Genomic DNA, 17,671 nt, shown 5'->3' with positions numbered 1-17,671 from the left:
ATGAGGATGGATGGGGGTGACTGCTATGTCATGACTGGGGTGTATGGACAATGATCCTACGGTGATTCACAATTGCCTTCCACAGTATGGAGGTGAAAGGCCAACGCAATATCCAACCCAGGAAGGAAATTTTACCAACTAGGCCGGGAATCAAACCCACTTTGTTGTTGAATCACAACCTGATGATACTAAACATGTAAAACTTCATGAGATGGTGTGTATAATGTTGTAAAATTATCTAAGTTCACTATGCAAATTAGAACTCTTAAGTAAGCATATGGAGGTGGGAATTACATTGAGACAAAGGTAATAGTGTAATTAACTAATTAGTGTAACTAGGTATACTTAGGTATACCTGGTGCAGGTTGGCATGTAGGCACATTAAGTAAAAAGTTACGCTTTGCCAATGGTAAGTTTAATTTTAAACCACATATTAGGCCAATAAGATGATGCTAAAAATAAAATAAAATGTTCTTTATTTGAACAGCACTATAATTCGACTTTTAGTTAGAACTATTTACTAAAAGCAGTGTCATGGCCAGGAAATTAAGGATGTTTGGTTACTTGTATGATTTTGAACATGCGATGTTGAACCTCGTAGTTTGAGTTAACATTCAATGTTGAACCTAATGAGGATCAGATAGGTTACAATCCCTCGCTATGAACTGGGGTTATGGAACATTGGTTTTTGTGCATTTTGTTTGTGGAGAATAAGTTTGTTAAATTCATAATGCATGTGTTGTGTTTGCAAGTTCTAAACATTGTTCTATAAGCAGGTGAGATTATTAACATTACCTATAATAGCCTGTTCTCTCACACACACACACAGATATATATATATTGTTGGAAACAATAAAATCATTAGGTAACTTTGGTGTTGGTTTGAATAAGTTATGTTGGTACGACTGTAATAGAGTAAGTAAGAAAAGAAATATGGCTAGTGTGTGAGAAATGTGTGTAATAGAAAGAGGAAATTACACAATATTAAGAAAGATGCCGAGTTTTAATATAACCTATTAACAGGTTATGGGCCCAGGCCGTATGAAAGTACACTGGTGTTATTGAATAAGTATCACAGTTTTATTGCGATAGTGATGTGTTGAGAAAAGAAGAAGAAAATACGCAGTGCGGGCATCCATTATGGAATCCAACTACAACTACATTAGATTGGCAAATGGATCAAACTGGAGTGTTTGGAAATTTCAAATTACGGTCGTGTTAAAATCAAAAGGTTTATATAGTGTGGTGTCTGGAGAGGAGTTTAAACCTACTGTGGTGGATGACGATTCACAAACCGAGACGGAAAAGAAGAAATTAAAGGAATGGGTGACACGAGACAGCAAAGCTCAAGAAATAATTGTCACAAGATTAGAAGAAGGACCAATGATGCACATTTTGGCTTGCGAGTCAGCACAAGAGATGTGGAATAAATTGTTATCAATTTTCGAACAGCAGTCGGAAGTAAGCTTGCATCAACTTCAGCACAAGTTCTTTTCTTTAAAATACGAAGGGGAAGGAGTCGCGGCTTTCCTGTCAAAACTGCAAGAGTTGGTGGTCCGGCTGAAGCAGCATGGGGAGAAGCTGTCTGATCAAATGCTAATGACGAAGATTTTAGTATCACTACCGGAAGAATATAAACACTTTGTGTCGGCTTGGGAGTCTGTGTCAACAAAGGACCAAAAACTGTCAGAGTTAAGTGCACGTCTGTTGATTGAAGAGGAGCGTATCTCTGTAAAGGGCAGTCAGGATAACGCCCTGTTGTCTAAAAATCAAGGTAGGCCGAATCCATTAAAGTGTTTTAAGTGTGGGAAGGCAGGACACATTCAGAAAAACTGCTATTCTAATAAATCGAAAACTAATAATCCAGGTGGGAGACGTATGTGCTATTACTGCGAAAAGATGGGACATATCAGTAAAGATTGTAGATGGAGGTTAAAAGCTGAAAATAGCTCTGAACCTGCACATCGTACACTAAAGGGGGGCAATCTGAATGCTTTTATCAGTGCTGCAATGGTAAGTGAAAGTCTGGATGACAAAAGCTGGTATGTGGACAGTGGAGCATCTGAACACATGTGTGCTCAAAGACATTTTTTTTATGACATGTGCAAGCTGGATAGTGAAAAACATATTGTAATTGGTGATGGGTCAACTCTTGTAGCAAACGAGGTAGGGACTGTGAGAGTAGAGGTGTATGATGGTAATTCTTGGCAAATATCGGAGATAAAAGATGTGTTATATGTTCCTGATATCAAATTCAATTTATTCTCTGTTGGTGCAGTGTTGAGAAGAGGTTATCAAATTGAATGGAGAGAGTCTAAATGTGAACTTAGTAAATCTGGAAAAGTGTATGCTGTTGGAACTCTGGAGGGGAAGCTGTACAAGATGATGTTTAGGTGTGAACCAATCCCAGCTGTGGTGAGTGTTGTGAAGAAGCCTTCCATTAAAATATGGCATGAAAAGTTGGTGCACCAAAATACAGAGCAGGTCAAAAATATTCTGAAGAGCCACAACATAGAAGTGCAAGGTACTGAGGACTTCTTTTGTGAAGCTTGCATGAAGGGGAAACAACAGAGACTGCCTTTTTCATCAAGTGAACACAAAACGACGGACACTTGTGAGATCGTTCATGCAGACATTTGTGGCCCGATGGAAACAGCATCAATTGGAGGTTCAAGATATTTCCTATTGATAAAAGATGATTTTTCAAGGTATAAATTTGTTTACTTCTTGAAGTTCAAATCTGAAGCTAAAGAAAAGATTAAGAACTTTCTAAGTATAGCTAAGAACGACACCGGAAATCCAGTAAAAATTCTGAGAACGGGAAACGACACTGAACTGTGCAGTCAAGAAATGCGGAATATCACTGATGAAATGGGAATACGGCACCAGAAGTCTGCACCTTACTGCCCAGAGCAAAATGGGAAAGTTGAAAGAGAAATAAGAACAGTTGTGGAGGCAGCCAGGACTATGCTGGCAGCCAAAAACCTGAACAAAACCTTATGGGCGGAAGCAGTTAATACTGCAGTATACACCATCAACCGGACAGGCACGAGTTCTGTTAAAGGAAAAAGCCCATATGAACTATGGTTCAAGTCAGTTCCTGAAATCAAACATTTTGAAGTCTTTGGAACAGAGACTTACATGCAGGTGCCTAAAGAGAAAAGAAAGAAATGGGACCCTAAGAGCACAAAAGGACTATTCGTAGGGTATCAGGAAAATGCTAAGGCCTACAGGGTATATGTACCGAACCGAGGAAAAATTGAAATATCAAGAAATGTAGTGTTCAAGCCAGATGGTGTAACAACAACAATGGGAATCGAAGTTACCAAACCTATCCAAACTGAAGAGCACTACAGGGATGAAGCGGAAGGCATACAACTGGAAAATGTAGAGGGAAGCAGTACGATTGAACATAGTTCCTTAAATAATGAATCTGCAGATGAAGAGGAATTCAGAGGCTTTGAAACAGATAACTGTGGAAAGATATGTGAAAAGGTGGGAACATGTAATTTGAGGGATAGAACAAAACTAAAGGAACCAAGGTATCTGAGCCAATATGAGACAAGTTTTCTTTGTGCAGATGAGCCGCAAACATACGGAGAAGCAATGATAAGCAATGAAAGGCAAAAGTGGAAAGAAGCTATCAATATTGAATTGAACTCTATAAAGGAAAATGACACCTGGTCAGAAGTTATACCTCCAAAAGATGCCTGCATCATAGGCAGCAAATGGGTATTTAAGATTAAACGAAATGAAAAAGGAGAACCAGTGCAGTACAAAGCGAGACTAGTTGCAAGAGGTTTTGAGCAGCTCAGTATTTTTGATGCAAGTGAAGTGTATGCACCAGTGGCTAAGATGGCGACTCTTAGAATTCTGTTGGCGACTGCAAATGACCTGGCCATGCCAATATATCAAATGGATGTTCAAAGTGCTTTTCTTTATGGTGATATAGATGACGAAGTTTTCATAGCAAAACCAGATGGAATGGAGGGGGATGAAAAGACAGTTTACAAACTAAAAAAATCTCTCTATGGACTTAAAAAATCACCAAAGTGCTGGAACGAAAAGTTCAATGAAGCTATAGAAAGGGAAGGATTGAAAAGATCAAAACATGATTACTGCTTGTATGTTAAGAACACAGACAAAACGAAGCTATATGTCCTGCTGTATGTGGATGACCTGCTAATAGTAGGCAATGATGAGAACCAAATTCAGGCATTGAAAGAAAGTCTGAAGAACAATTTCAAGATGAAAGACCTAGGACCGGTGTCAAACTACTTAGGAATTTGTATCTCTCAAGATTTAAAGTCTGGAACTCTAAAATTGAATCAAACTCATTTTTTGAAATCATTGTTAGTGAAATATGGAATGGCGGACTGTAGACCCGTGTCCACACCAATGGACCCACTGTGTAAAATAAACTTCCAGGACACTGAAGAAGACAAAGAGCTGGAAACAAAATGTCGACAGATTATTGGAAGCCTGTTGTATGTCGCCCTAGGCACAAGACCAGATCTTAGTGCTACTCTTGGCATTCTGAGTAGATATCAAAACCGGGCAAGTGAAGCACTATGGGTTGCCCTAAAACGCGTTTTGAGATATATAAAAGGGACCTTGGACTTGACACTCGTCTACCGACGACAAGAACCCGCAGCTCAGCTGAGTGGATACGCTGATGCAGACTGGGGAGGAGATGTGGAAGAAAGAAAATCTACATCAGGTTTTGTATTCCAACTCCAAGGTAATACCATCACCTGGACCTCCAAGAAACAGTCAACTGTTGCCCTGTCATCTACCGAGGCGGAATACATGGCTCTGAGTGGTGCAGCGGCTGAAGCGTGTTGGATCAGAGGGGTACTGCAGGATCTGGGAGTGTTAAAAAATGAACCTGTGATCCTATACGAAGACAATCAAGGTGCAATAAGAGTGTCAAAAAACCCAGAGAATCACAAACGGTTGAAACACATTGACATTCGCCATCATTTTGTCCGAGAAAAAATCAGTGAGGGTCTTATCAGTGTAAAATATGTTTGTACTCAGGATCAAATAGCTGACATGTTCACTAAAGCAGTGAATAAGATCACACTCTTGAAATGTATAAGAAGTATAGGGCTAGAATAATGCAAATTATTGGTTAAGTTTTGTTTAAGCTGTTCACTTGTTTTGTTTACTTAGTTGTTTCGCAAAGTCTACCTAATAACGTTTATTGAGGGGGGCTGTTGGAAACAATAAAATCATTAGGTAACTTTGGTGTTGGTTTGAATAAGTTATGTTGGTACGACTGTAATAGAGTAAGTAAGAAAAGAAATATGGCTAGTGTGTGAGAAATGTGTGTAATAGAAAGAGGAAATTACACAATATTAAGAAAGATGCCGAGTTTTAATATAACCTATTAACATATATATATAATATTTATGTTCTGTAACATTGATTCAGCTTGATGAATGTTGTGTATTTTAAATTTTTGGTGGTAGTGAATTGACTAGTTTCAAATTTTTTTTTTGAAGAAATGAAAAAGTCTTTAGAATCATTGCATAAAAAAATGTTATTTTTGTATTACATTGCATTGTCGTTACCTTGGATCTATTGTTGCCACTCTCAGAAGTTGTAATGATTCTCCAGCCCCTCACTGTACTTAAAAGGGACTGTTGCTTGATGATAAGGCCCGGGCTTTGATGTGCCCTACTGCTTTCGCAAGCTCTTTCCGAATTGGTGAGAATGTAAATGGTAGAGGTGAAGTGATCTAAAACGGCCAATGCAACTTCATTGGTAAACTAGCTATGCTCGCGACTTTGTTCTGTGGAAAATTTCTAGAGCGATGTGTTCGAAAACAAAGGTATGCATCCCACAGGAATAAAATATTAAAATCTGTTGTTTGGGCCTCTGTACGTATCACTCCTTATTACCAAATCTACCAATATGTTGAAAATATACTCCATGTATAGGAATGCAATCAATTACATTTTTATTACATGTATAGGCATAAAAAAATTCATGTTGGTAAACTACGGGAGACAGATGATGCATTTAAAAAGTTTATATTACTGGCACACTGATCCCAACCAGCATAGATGACCATTCTTGATTGACCGCATAGATTTCCTCAAATGTGTGATTCGCTTTCAAACACTGACTGGCACAAAACTGATTTAACATGCCAGAAATTTTGTTGCTTTCGTAAATATGTCATTTTTATTTTCAGGTAGAGGTGGGAGAAATTTGATGATAAGAAATCCTATTAAATATATTTTTTAGTTTCAACTTTAGCTTCAAAATAACTTTTTTCTTTGGGCTTCATTTAAATTTTTTTTTAAATTTAAATGGGGCTAAGTAATGTTGCAATATTTGTTGTTACCTTATACGGTAATTTACAAGCCCAATTTTCACCACAATTTTTGTTGAACTTGAAGATGTTAAATTTTTTTTGAATAAAAAGAACAAACGATATTTGTGGTGTGTTTTAAGATAAGACTGACTGTATGTGCTGAAATAATGAGGACGTCATTTTAATCTTTCAAAGGTTGATAACAATGTTTGTTTCTTGTTCACATCTGATTAAGGTAATAGTAAATAAACCTAGATTTAAAATTCAATTTGACTACGAAATGTTTCATCTATTTGCTTCAATTTTGCTTCAAAATGAAATATCCAGCTTCAGCCCCCCCCTCCCCCCTTCTCCTTCATAAAACTGGGAATGTATGTGAAAGACATTGCTAGCTAAAATATTTAAAGACATAATTTTTCCAAAAAACAATTTCTTACTTAAAATATGGGTACGTAAACAGACTTACCACCAAATATTTAAAATATATAATTCAACTATTGTATTGTCATCCAGAGTGAAAATGCATTTTTGGATGAACCTTTTTGATATCTGTTCCCGTAAAGCTATTAAAATTGCAACTAAAACACCTTTCTCGTTGGGAGTTTTTAAATAAAATGTATACCTATATTATACTTTAAATGGAATGTTTTTATTAATTCTTGTTTCAGAAGTAAGTGAACACTTGCAATATGTTTGTAGGTGTATCTGTTTAAAAAAGAAAAAAAAAAAATATTGAAATGGGGTTATCTTTAACCGTAAGTACAGTAAACTACAAATCTTTCAGTTAAGATAAATATTACTGCATGAAATGTGTGTATGATATGGCTTATTATAATTTCATTAGCATGTGGAACTGAATTAGAGTGAAATATTTTTTTTTGTAAAGAGCAGCACTTGAAAACAAAGCAAATTAAAAATTAGATTTTGAAACTTTTTTACAGTAAAATTGCTACAAAACTATCAATAACTGCAAGTGAAAAAATTAATTTCTTTATAATCCAGTCTTCACTTTTCTCTCCAACAGTCAAATGTCTGCTTGAATATATAGCCGATTCAACTGCTTAAGCTGTAAAACTGCAAACTTACTAAATGTTGTTTGCTTCCTCCAAGTTGCATAACAAAGCACAATGTCTAATGTTTCTCTCTTTTTTAATTGATACTAAATCAAATTATATAGTAAATTACATATAAATTATCTGGGTTAGTGTAAGTTTGATGTGGATTATAACAATTGTTAACATTTATTAAGATTTAATCGTAACTTGCAAAGAATACATATTAGATAATTTTTTTCTATATTTGTTGTTTTAATACAGAGTCTGTATTTTTTCATAAAGGATGTGAATTTAAAATGTTAACTTTTATAATTAGAGATATAAATAAAAACTGTAAAAATGGCCAACTAATAAATGACATTGTGCATGTAAAATATTTTTTCTAAATGAGCTCATTTGCAAAATCCCATATGCCTATGTAAAAAAAGTTCTCCAATGTTGCTCTTTGCATGCATTTTGCCTTAGAATAATGTTACTAAATCCTAAATATAAAGTTTTAGTGTTGGGTCAAAGCAATATACATTCCACATTGTTTTGTTTTAGCTAGAAAGATGAAGAGGCATGTCTGGTACAACAATTGGTTCCTAATTGTAGGGTACGGAACCTAAAAAAAGTGTTTTCTTAAAATTATAGCTTAAAGTAATCATATTTACATAAAATCTGATTAACATTAAAGTGTTAAATTCATTCAAGTCTCATTACAACTTAAATAAAATGTGATTTAATTTAAAATATAGTTGTGTGACATTCAGCTTTTAACAACTTCAAATGTGGTTTGTAATATTTGTTTGAAGTTCTGTTCATGGAAAAACATTGGGGAAAATTTTGTACGATACTTAGCAATCAGCTATTTGGTTGTCAGTAATATTGTTGAAATAACTTACCTGGTCAAATTTAATTTTTGTTCCGCAAACAGGAAATAAATGTTCCTGTGTAACATTTGCAATGCAATTGATAACTTCTCTAATTCACTGTTATGAAAAATCTGAAGCAAATTTTAACTGACTGTACATACGTATTAACTTACTTGTTTTTATTTGTTTTTAGTACTCAGAATCCTGAAAAATAACTTAAATAATTATTTAAAAACAAATGTAATTTAAAAAGAAGGAAAAAATAGACAGCTAGGCAACTAATTCAAAGAAAAGAATTGGCAGGAACACAAGTTCTCTTAGAATGGTTTTTGAAGATGGACACACACACATGAAGAAAATGTATTTTTGTGGGGATGCATGCTTAGAGTGTTAAGCTGGTTGGATGATCTTACTTGGGCGATAAGGTCGTATCCGAGGGGATGCAAAGGAAATAAGAATAATCACTCTTTAGAAGTGCCAGAAACACAGTTGATGAAGTTTTTTTTTTAGATATATAGCTATTGATGGACTAATTTTATATCGACATTTCATTTGTTTTTTGTTTTGTTTTAATACACCATACATTCAAAAAGATAAAACACGATTGTCTAATTTATTAAAGTTTGTTACTAATCTGGGCTATGTAAAATGTAGTTATTTTTGTTGATTGTACATAACGGAGACAGTGACCATTAAACTGCGGTACTCTCGGTCCAGTATTGTCAATAAGGTATTTACAGTTCAGTTTAAAACGGTTACAGCTACTGACAAAAAGTGACTCACCAGCCAGAAGTTGAATCCTCTGAGCCGACACATCTGGACTTGGTGGTTTCGTTCCAGTCTGCCCCCAGGGATCAATATGCATTGGATTTATCTCTATTGCATTTTCTAATCAGTCAAATGTATTTTTTTACATCTCGCCTTCAACACTCCTACCGCCCTTGTTCGCTGAATTAGCGTTCTAGCCACTAGGTTTAACAGTTTTGATCCATAAGCTACAACTCGGAGTTGGTTGTTGTCTCTTGATGGTCTAACCAGCAAAACCTCACGACTGTGCATCCACACAAAAATAATGTTTTTTCTTTATGTGTCTTGGTATGAATATCAGCACTGAGTACATTTGATCCTTGGCCATTTTTCTCTTTGAATGTGCGTTATATGTGTATGATTAAATGGCCACTAGCATTAGCTTTTATTGTTATTTTTTAAGTTTAAATTTAGCTGTGACTGACACAACTGTGTTACATTGCAGAAGATGTTTCGCTCAGCATCACAAAGGAGACAGAAGTATTTGAAGAAGGTAAGTTTTATTTACATGAATACATCTTTGTTCATAGTTTTGATTATTTTTGAACACTGCTTGCTCTGCAATGCAGTTACTCTGTATCTGTATCTTTAGGTCTGCCTCTAAATACCTGTGCTTCACCCTATGGCCTTTTACCTAAAAGAGTTACGTAATAGAAAATTGAGGGAGTTCAATATTGAATCAGTAATAAGCCAAGCCCTGTAAACTGTCAGTTTTAATATACAAATGTTTGATACAAGTGGTTAAACTTGTAATAGTATAAATAATAATTATTATATTTATGGGATCCCAAGTAATGCTTGCGACAAATACAATGTAAGATCTTTAATACGGCACGTTCGGGACACGGCCATGCTGTATTAGTGATTTTTCTGGATTATTGAACATCATTATAATTTTAGCGGAGTTACCAAATGTGAAAATGTGAAATGTAATTTGCTAGAAAATATGAAAAAAATGTACTAAAATGAGAACAGACTGTAACGATAAACTCTGAATGAACCAAAAACGCCGGCCAAGGTAAAAACACAGAATCCACCTGAAAAAAAAAGTGAACAAGGGTAGCTAGATTGGTGACAGGTCGCAGAATGTGCCAACTATAGAATGATGATTTAATAAAAATTTCTGGACATGCGCCAATGCAGTTTTGCACTGTTTGTCATTGAAAACATTCAAGACGGCAAAATAATAAATGAAAAGAAAAACATAAATTCACAGAGAACAAGCCTAAAAACAGGTAATTTTGAACAGATGAATGCAACAATGAAACTAAACAGGTATTATGGCCTGTTTGTTCCTGATGACAGGAACAGATGCCAGTTCTTGAAACTTCGCAACTGTTTTTTATCATAGGACACCTACTGTGTTCGACTGTGTTGTCTCGCTGTTGTGTTGTCCATAATACCTGTTGATTTACATCACTGATTTTGTATGTTTGCTTCGTTGTTCAGGTTTTTTGTCTGTCTGCATTTATTGTTCTAGTTGAAACTGTCTCGTCATTGTTAGCTCACTGTGTTCATCTGTGCTGTAGATTTTTCATTACAAATTCCTTCCACAGAATTCTTGTACTGTCTGATATTCAAAGTTTGAATGTGTGTGTCTGTGCTGTCATCGTTATGTTGTCTATAATACCAGTTTGGGTCCATATGTTGGACATCAGATGCTTTAGGATTGTTCTCTGTGAATTTATGTTTTCTTTTTCATTTCTTATGCTGTTTCCTTGAATTTTTTCTGTGACAAACAGTGCAAAACTGCAATGGCAAATGTCCGAAAAAATTGTTTTAAAATGACATTCCCCATTGCATTAATCTTTTAAAGAATGTGTAGAAAGCTGGATTTAAGACCTTTAACTGTACTTGCAAACGATGTTATGATATACAATTATAGCTGAAAGAATGCATTTTATGCCAATTTTATTGCTTATTTTACTCTCTATTTATTAACCGTAAGAACAAATAGTTTTTTTTTTTTTTTTTTTTTGAAATGTTTCTTTGGATGTAGAATGCTGAATTAAACATCTTTCACTGTACTTTCAAACAGTGTTGTGGTACGTATACATGTATAGCTGCAAGACTGAATTGTATGCAAATTTGATTAGTTGAGATTAATCTTTGTGCATTTACCACTAGTGATAGATTCTTTGCAGGGGCCTGCCTAGGGGGGGGGGGGGGGACGAGCGGGACCGGACCCCCCCCCCCCCCACATGGTTAAAAATATTTTAATATAAAATTCATAAAATGAAAAAAATAAATATTTAGTATGATATTAAAATAAATTCAATGACACAAGCATAAATGTTTAATTAAACAGTATTTTTTAGATAGCCTAAATCAGCAATATTGAACACGTATTTTTCAAAATTTTCCCGGGGGATGACCCCCGGCTCCCCCGCCTAGCTGGGGGTATTCCATACCCCCCAGACCCCCCGTAAAGGCCCTAGCCTTCTGCCTGACCCCCCCCCCCCCCCCCCCCAGAGCAAAATCCTGAGCACGCCACTGATTCTTTGGTAATGTTTAGATGCAAGGGAAGCGGTGATAACTGAAGTACGTGAAGGGGAGGTGCTGTTCTCCAAGTGTTCGTACATCGCGGAAACCGAAGGAGCCATCAACTTGGTGGAAGGCGAAAGAGTGTATGTTCTTGGTAAGTCAATAACACTGCCATTTGGAAAGTGCCAAGTTAAGAAACTATTTTATGATCTGTGATGTTTTCACTCATTTTTGTTGTTATATATATATATATATATATATATATATATATATATATATATATATATATATATTTTTTTTTTTTCTTGCTACAATTCTTTTCCATAGTAAATACACCTAGTCCACAGTACGTCCTAAAAGTCCATAAGTCCTTAGGTCATAATTTTTTTTTAATAGCATTTTATGTCACACGGTTATCCATAGAGGCCCGTGGCTACAGGATCTCCTAGATTATATTGGGATCATAAATTTTTGCTCATAAATTTCAGCCCTACCAAGGATGTTGGAATTAAACCCATGACCCTTGTCTCATGAGATCGATGTGTTAGTAATCACGATCAGAGGACTACCATACCTCTATGTAAAAACAAATAAAATGATAATTTTGTTAGTTGGATCACTTCATAGCAGATTTTATCGTGACATGATGCTTCATGAATTGTTTAGTCCACCTCTGATAATCACTGGTTCGAGCAAGATAGTGCAACCTCTCATTTTGCTCTTTTCGGTTGAGCGTTCCTGGATGAAGTAGTTTTTTCAGGAATTTACCACCTAGATAGACTACTCCCTGGCTACCCCATTGCCCATACATGTGACATCGCATAAAAGCATACTGTGAAACAACATGTCAGTCAGAACAGGTGTGGAACTACGAACCAACTCAAAAAATGTAGTTAATTGCTGCATTAGCATTACACACCCATACAACCACAAATGTAATGAAAAATGAATCAGGGGATCTTGTGTTTGAATTAATGTAAATTATATTTTATATACTACGTAACTTATTCCTCACCTTTTTTTTTTTGCGATGTTACCAGAAATAAAAATTATCTATAAAAAAAATTTCACTATGTTTTTTGTCAGTTCGTTAACTAGTAAAATAAATAAATGTGGTAACTCTCCCCTGGACAGTTTAATAAATAATGTGGATAACAAGAGTTTTACCTAGACACCGACGAACTCTGGGTCGATGGTGCCAGAAGGCGGTCTCACCTGCGTGGACCGACGCTTGATTGCAGAGTGCCACAACTCGGACTGGTGGTTCGTGAAGAAGCACCTGGCCGAGGAGAGGGGCTGGGTCCCGGCCGTGCTGCTGCTGGACGAGCCCAACTACACCACCTACGTGCAGAAGAAGCTGCACGAGAAGATCGACAAGCTGCCCGTCTTCGAAAGTAAGCTTTTTTGCAGTGTTCGGAACGAGCGTGGTGGCGAACCTTCTTTGAAAGTCCCTGCAGCCTGCTGACACGGGGGTTGTAGCCTGGAAGGAAGATGATGAAATGCATTCCTCTCTTGTTTCTGTCTACCCCACTTGTTTTCCCTTCACTCCTTCCTCTTCCCACCTTCTTCCCCTACTCCCCTTCCTCTTCCACTCCCTCAACTTCTTCCCCTTCTCCCCTTCATATTCCCCTCTCCTCCCTTCCTCTTCCCATCTTCACCCACCTTTTTTCCCTTCACTCCTTCCTCTTCCCACCTTCTTCCCCTACTCCCCTTCCTCTTCCACTCCTTCAACTTCTTCCCCTTCTCCCCTTCCTCATCCCCTCCCCAACCACCTTCTTCCCCTTCTCCCCTTTCTCTTCCCCACTCCATCACCATCCCAAAATCCATCCCCGAAATTCCACAGAAGAGTTATCTTTTGCTTTAACAATTACACTTCAAATACTTAATTTTTGTAGTTAGCATTGTATATCCAAACTTAAAATATGCCTTTTAGACACTTTGGTCTAAAAAGAATATATATTATTATAAACTTGTGGCAGATGATGCAAAAAAAATATATATATGTGTGTTCCTTAACCCCCCCCAAAGTGAAATTCTGGTTAGAACTTATTAATGCATTTTAAATGGCTTACTCAGTACGAAACATGCTCGTTGGTTGCATTGGTATCTGCTGTAGCACTCTGATGTGTACAGAAACTCACATTCACTGTATAAACCATGAATTTTTTATTTTTCAATGCCAGATACAGTAAGAGTGAACAAAGACTTAATGCAGAGAATGTGTGCTGTTATCATGTTTGAATTTCATATGAGGATGATCAATCTTTGCACACGGGAGGGGAATAAGAAAAGTGTTGTGCAGAAAAAATATGTGAAGGTGTAATTAAAAAAAACTTAATAATACAGAAGATAATGTTAACAGACTGCTATATATTTCATCATTGCCACCTGAGAAATATAAAAAGTAACAACTTGCAACAGTTATTGCACTGCAAGAAAACATAAGCAAATATTATGGAATTTAGTAATTTTTTTTCTGGAGTTTCTAGTTAATTAATATTATGAAAAAAATAATATTTTAAATAGACAAGATTGTGAATTTTCCAATATTTAGGACCCAGGTAGATTTATCAATGCCCCAAAAAAAAAAGTATTTTTATAAATATCATCAATGTTAGTGCAGTTTAAAAGAAAAAACAGTGTTAACATATTATAATTGCTTGTGTTGCAAAATGAGATGTCTCGCTAGCTTGGCGGTAGCGGAAGCATGAAAGTGTCAAAACGGGCGCGTCCCTTCGTTCGCAGAACCGCCTCCCGACGAGAAAGCCACGGCGCCGCGCTTCATCGAGAAGCTGGAGCCGAAGCACGCCCCGGACGGCACGACCGTGCAGTTCGAGTGCCAGGTGGAAGGAAACCCGCGGCCGCTCATCACGTGGTTCAAGCAGACGGCCATCATCCTCCCGTCGCAGGACTTCCAGGTACCATCTATCACACATGTATGAATAAACAGAATTCATATTAAAGCACTCCACCGCGTGGGGCAGCAGCTTGCGACACCCGTCCCGAGCCTGTCGTTGACATTCGTGACACGCCCGCCAACAGTTGGCACACAGTTATGGTGAGAACTGAACAACTAAACACGAAAGACAAAAATTACATAACCACAAGAGATACAAGGCAGTAACCAAGAACTTTTGATGGACGGAATCCAGTACAACCATTAAAATATGTTTTTTTAGTATGTCTTAAAAGCAAATTTTCACACTAAACACTCAGGGAACAGTAGGCTTTAAAAAGTCCAACAATTAAGTACACACGGAAATTTTAAGTAATGATTTTGGCTGAGAAAAGAAAACTCGACATGTTATCTTTTGCTTATTATTTAATTTATTTTAATACTTTTTTTATAGTCAATTTTTTGATATTTATGATACATATATGAATAAACAGAATTCATATTAAAGTTTTATAGTTAATTGAAGTAAGGTTCACACAATAGATTAGATCTGGCCACGGGGCACAGTTCACGACAGCAAGGAGTCTCAAACTTTGAGCAATAACCTAAATCATCGTGGTACATGTGTCTACAATGTTTTTAGTCCACGCACTGTTCGTTGTAGCAAAATTTACGATTACCGATTGTCCATGTCTTTAGTTCATCGATCGAACACGGAAAATACGTGCGTACGGATGACGTAGTTTAATTTACACAATTTGGGTTCGTACAGTCAAAATGCGATTATAGGTTTCACGGTACCGAAGGGGTCCTTGGAATCCCATTTAAGACTTAAAGTGCGTGTCGTCACGACAAGATTCAAAGTACGTCATGTCCATGGCGAACACTTCAGTCGTGGAACCGTAATAAAACACTTGATATTGAACGCACTGCTGTCCTGATCATATCATAATAACAATTTCACTGAAATCTCCTGCTTTAAAAATGTAATTGGCCTAAAAACCATAACTGTAAAATCTTGTTTCTACTTACGTGGCATTCCATACTTTCTGCGTGCAGCCAAATATCTGAGAGGCCAATACTTAATGGACAGCCCTATGCTATCAACACTGGTGAGCGTGCAATAAATAACCAAGCTCAAGTTGTTACACTGCAGTAATATTTTCTGAATAAATTTATAGGTTTATAATGTATGTTATTATGTATTTATTGTTTACCTATCTATTGGACTTGTGTGGCAAAAATGCCAGGTTTATTGCACAGAAAAATTGGAGTGGGCCTGTATTATTCTCTAGCTAGTGGCATAGCCACTTTTAGTGTTGCAAGTGAAATAAAAAATAACTCTTTAATATTTATTTGCTTTTCATCTTGTTGACTTCATGTCATTAGTGATGGGCACTTCCTACATAAATTTCAGGGGAAATTGAGGAAGTAGTCGGCTGTGGCCTTATATTCCGTTGGGCAGTGGCGGACACAGGAATTTTTTTGGGGGAGGGGGAAGTTAAAAAACATAGAAAGAAAAAAATAAAATCAGAACATGTGTATTCAAGAACTTATGTCAACAAAAAGGGGCTTGGTACCGTTACATTATCCATCTCAACTTGCGTCACTTTCTGCGTAGCTTTTTGTTCCAGGCTCTGTGACAGCTCACCCTGCATCACCCAAGATAACCCACAACCTTCACTGAAATATTGCAAATTTTTTCATAACTACTGGGGGCGATACATCTCCAGCAAACCTCTCCCTTACGCCCGCCACTATAACATACATTTATTGTGTTTTTAATTTTAAGGACTTTCTTTAGATAATTATCTAATAATACGGGTGCCAATTTTTTATTTTTTTTTTTGGTCCAAGGGCTGATAAAGAAATTTGTTCAGGTCCTATTCCTGGTGATTTTAAATTAATTGTTGTTGAAATAAAATTTACTGCCCCAAGAATATACTACAATAAATATTATTTGTGGTAATGTTTTGGGAATTTTTCTTTTACATTGAAGAGTTGAATAATTTTCACAGTAGCTTTATCCGTAGAATATTATTATTTTTTTAATATATACAAATGTAAATTGTTTTCTTCCAGATGTACTACGATGAAGATAACGTCGCCACGCTGATCATCAGGGAGCTGTTCCCGGAGGACACAGGCCTCTACACGTGCGTCGCGAAGAACAACGCCGGTTTCGCCTCGAGCTCCACGGAACTCGTCGTGGAGGCCCCGTTGTCCGACCACGGCTCAGACGCCACCGTGCTGTCGAGGAAGAGTCTGTCACGGTGAGAGAACGTTCACACAAGAGCGTAGCCTCGTATTTGTTTCGGTTGCCGGGATTGTTTCGGCAAAAAAGAAAAATTCCCACGCAAATGAATCCTGAAGTTTATTGCATCACTGAATGCAGAGCTGTAGCCAGAATTTTATGAAGGAGGAGTCCAGCTAAACCATACTATCCTTTTTTTTTTTATGAGTAAGAACTCCATTTTTTTCAAATGGAAATTTAAGTAATGTTTTTTCTTATGAAATGACAACATAACATTTGATCTTTTTGTTTTATTTAAGTGTTTTTTTAAATAGTTTGTTCTTAATTCAATCGTTTGATGATATCTTTCAAACAAGTCATGAATACATATAGACATATACATAATTAAAAGCATGAGACATACATGTTAAGTGCGTATAAAAAGACAACTTGGAGACACAGTTCCTGCCTCTTCTGTGTTCGAGGCGTGCCAGGTTACATTATTGTATCCCACTAAGGATTACAATAATCCTACTAAAATAATCTCACTGTAACCTTAAATAGCTAAGTTGCTATAATGACGTCAGAGCGGGTATCCTAGCAACAATAATTGTTTTTCAATTACCTAAAAATTTTTATTTTGCATTTTTAAGCATTAAATGTTTATAAAGCTATTTAATTTTAGTGTATCAAAATAATAAACCTTTGTTGTGAACATCTATGAAACTATTTGAAAGGGTTGGTCACGTTGTTTCACTTGATTTTGATTTTGTGGCAGATGTTAATAGACTGGTTCCAGATCGCTTAGCTAAAGGGATCCACTAAAAGTTCATCATAGTGGACGCGGCCATCTTTGCGTTGTTTCTTAATTCTTTTAAGGGATGCATCGGCATCCCTACATGCGTGCACTAAAAATCAAGGTTTCTAGAGATGTGACACGTCCATTGATGCATCCCTTCATTCATTAGCTTCGAAAAAATGTTGTATTTTGTTTGTACACATTATTGCTTCAGAGAT

At 36.5% G+C, this 17,671-nt stretch overlaps 1 protein-coding gene across 9 annotated transcripts in view; it reads left to right on the top strand.

The window, feature by feature from the left end:
• Positions 1-17,671, top strand: part of LOC134538265 (titin) — a 358,395-nt gene that overhangs the window by 282,308 nt on the left and 58,416 nt on the right. For all 9 annotated transcript variants that reach the window (XM_063379416.1, XM_063379425.1, XM_063379423.1 and 6 more), the window contains 5 exons: positions 9,487-9,534; positions 11,557-11,679; positions 12,767-12,919; positions 14,271-14,443; positions 16,504-16,694. In XM_063379416.1, the coding sequence (XP_063235486.1) occupies positions 9,487-9,534; positions 11,557-11,679; positions 12,767-12,919; positions 14,271-14,443; positions 16,504-16,694 (688 nt within the window). The remainder of the gene's footprint in view (positions 1-9,486; positions 9,535-11,556; positions 11,680-12,766; positions 12,920-14,270; positions 14,444-16,503; positions 16,695-17,671) is intronic.

This window comes from Bacillus rossius, chromosome 13, assembly GCF_032445375.1.
Source record: "Bacillus rossius redtenbacheri isolate Brsri chromosome 13, Brsri_v3, whole genome shotgun sequence".
Lineage (NCBI taxonomy): Eukaryota > Metazoa > Arthropoda > Insecta > Phasmatodea > Bacillidae > Bacillus > Bacillus rossius.
This window is presented reverse-complemented; position numbering and strand designations above follow the sequence as displayed.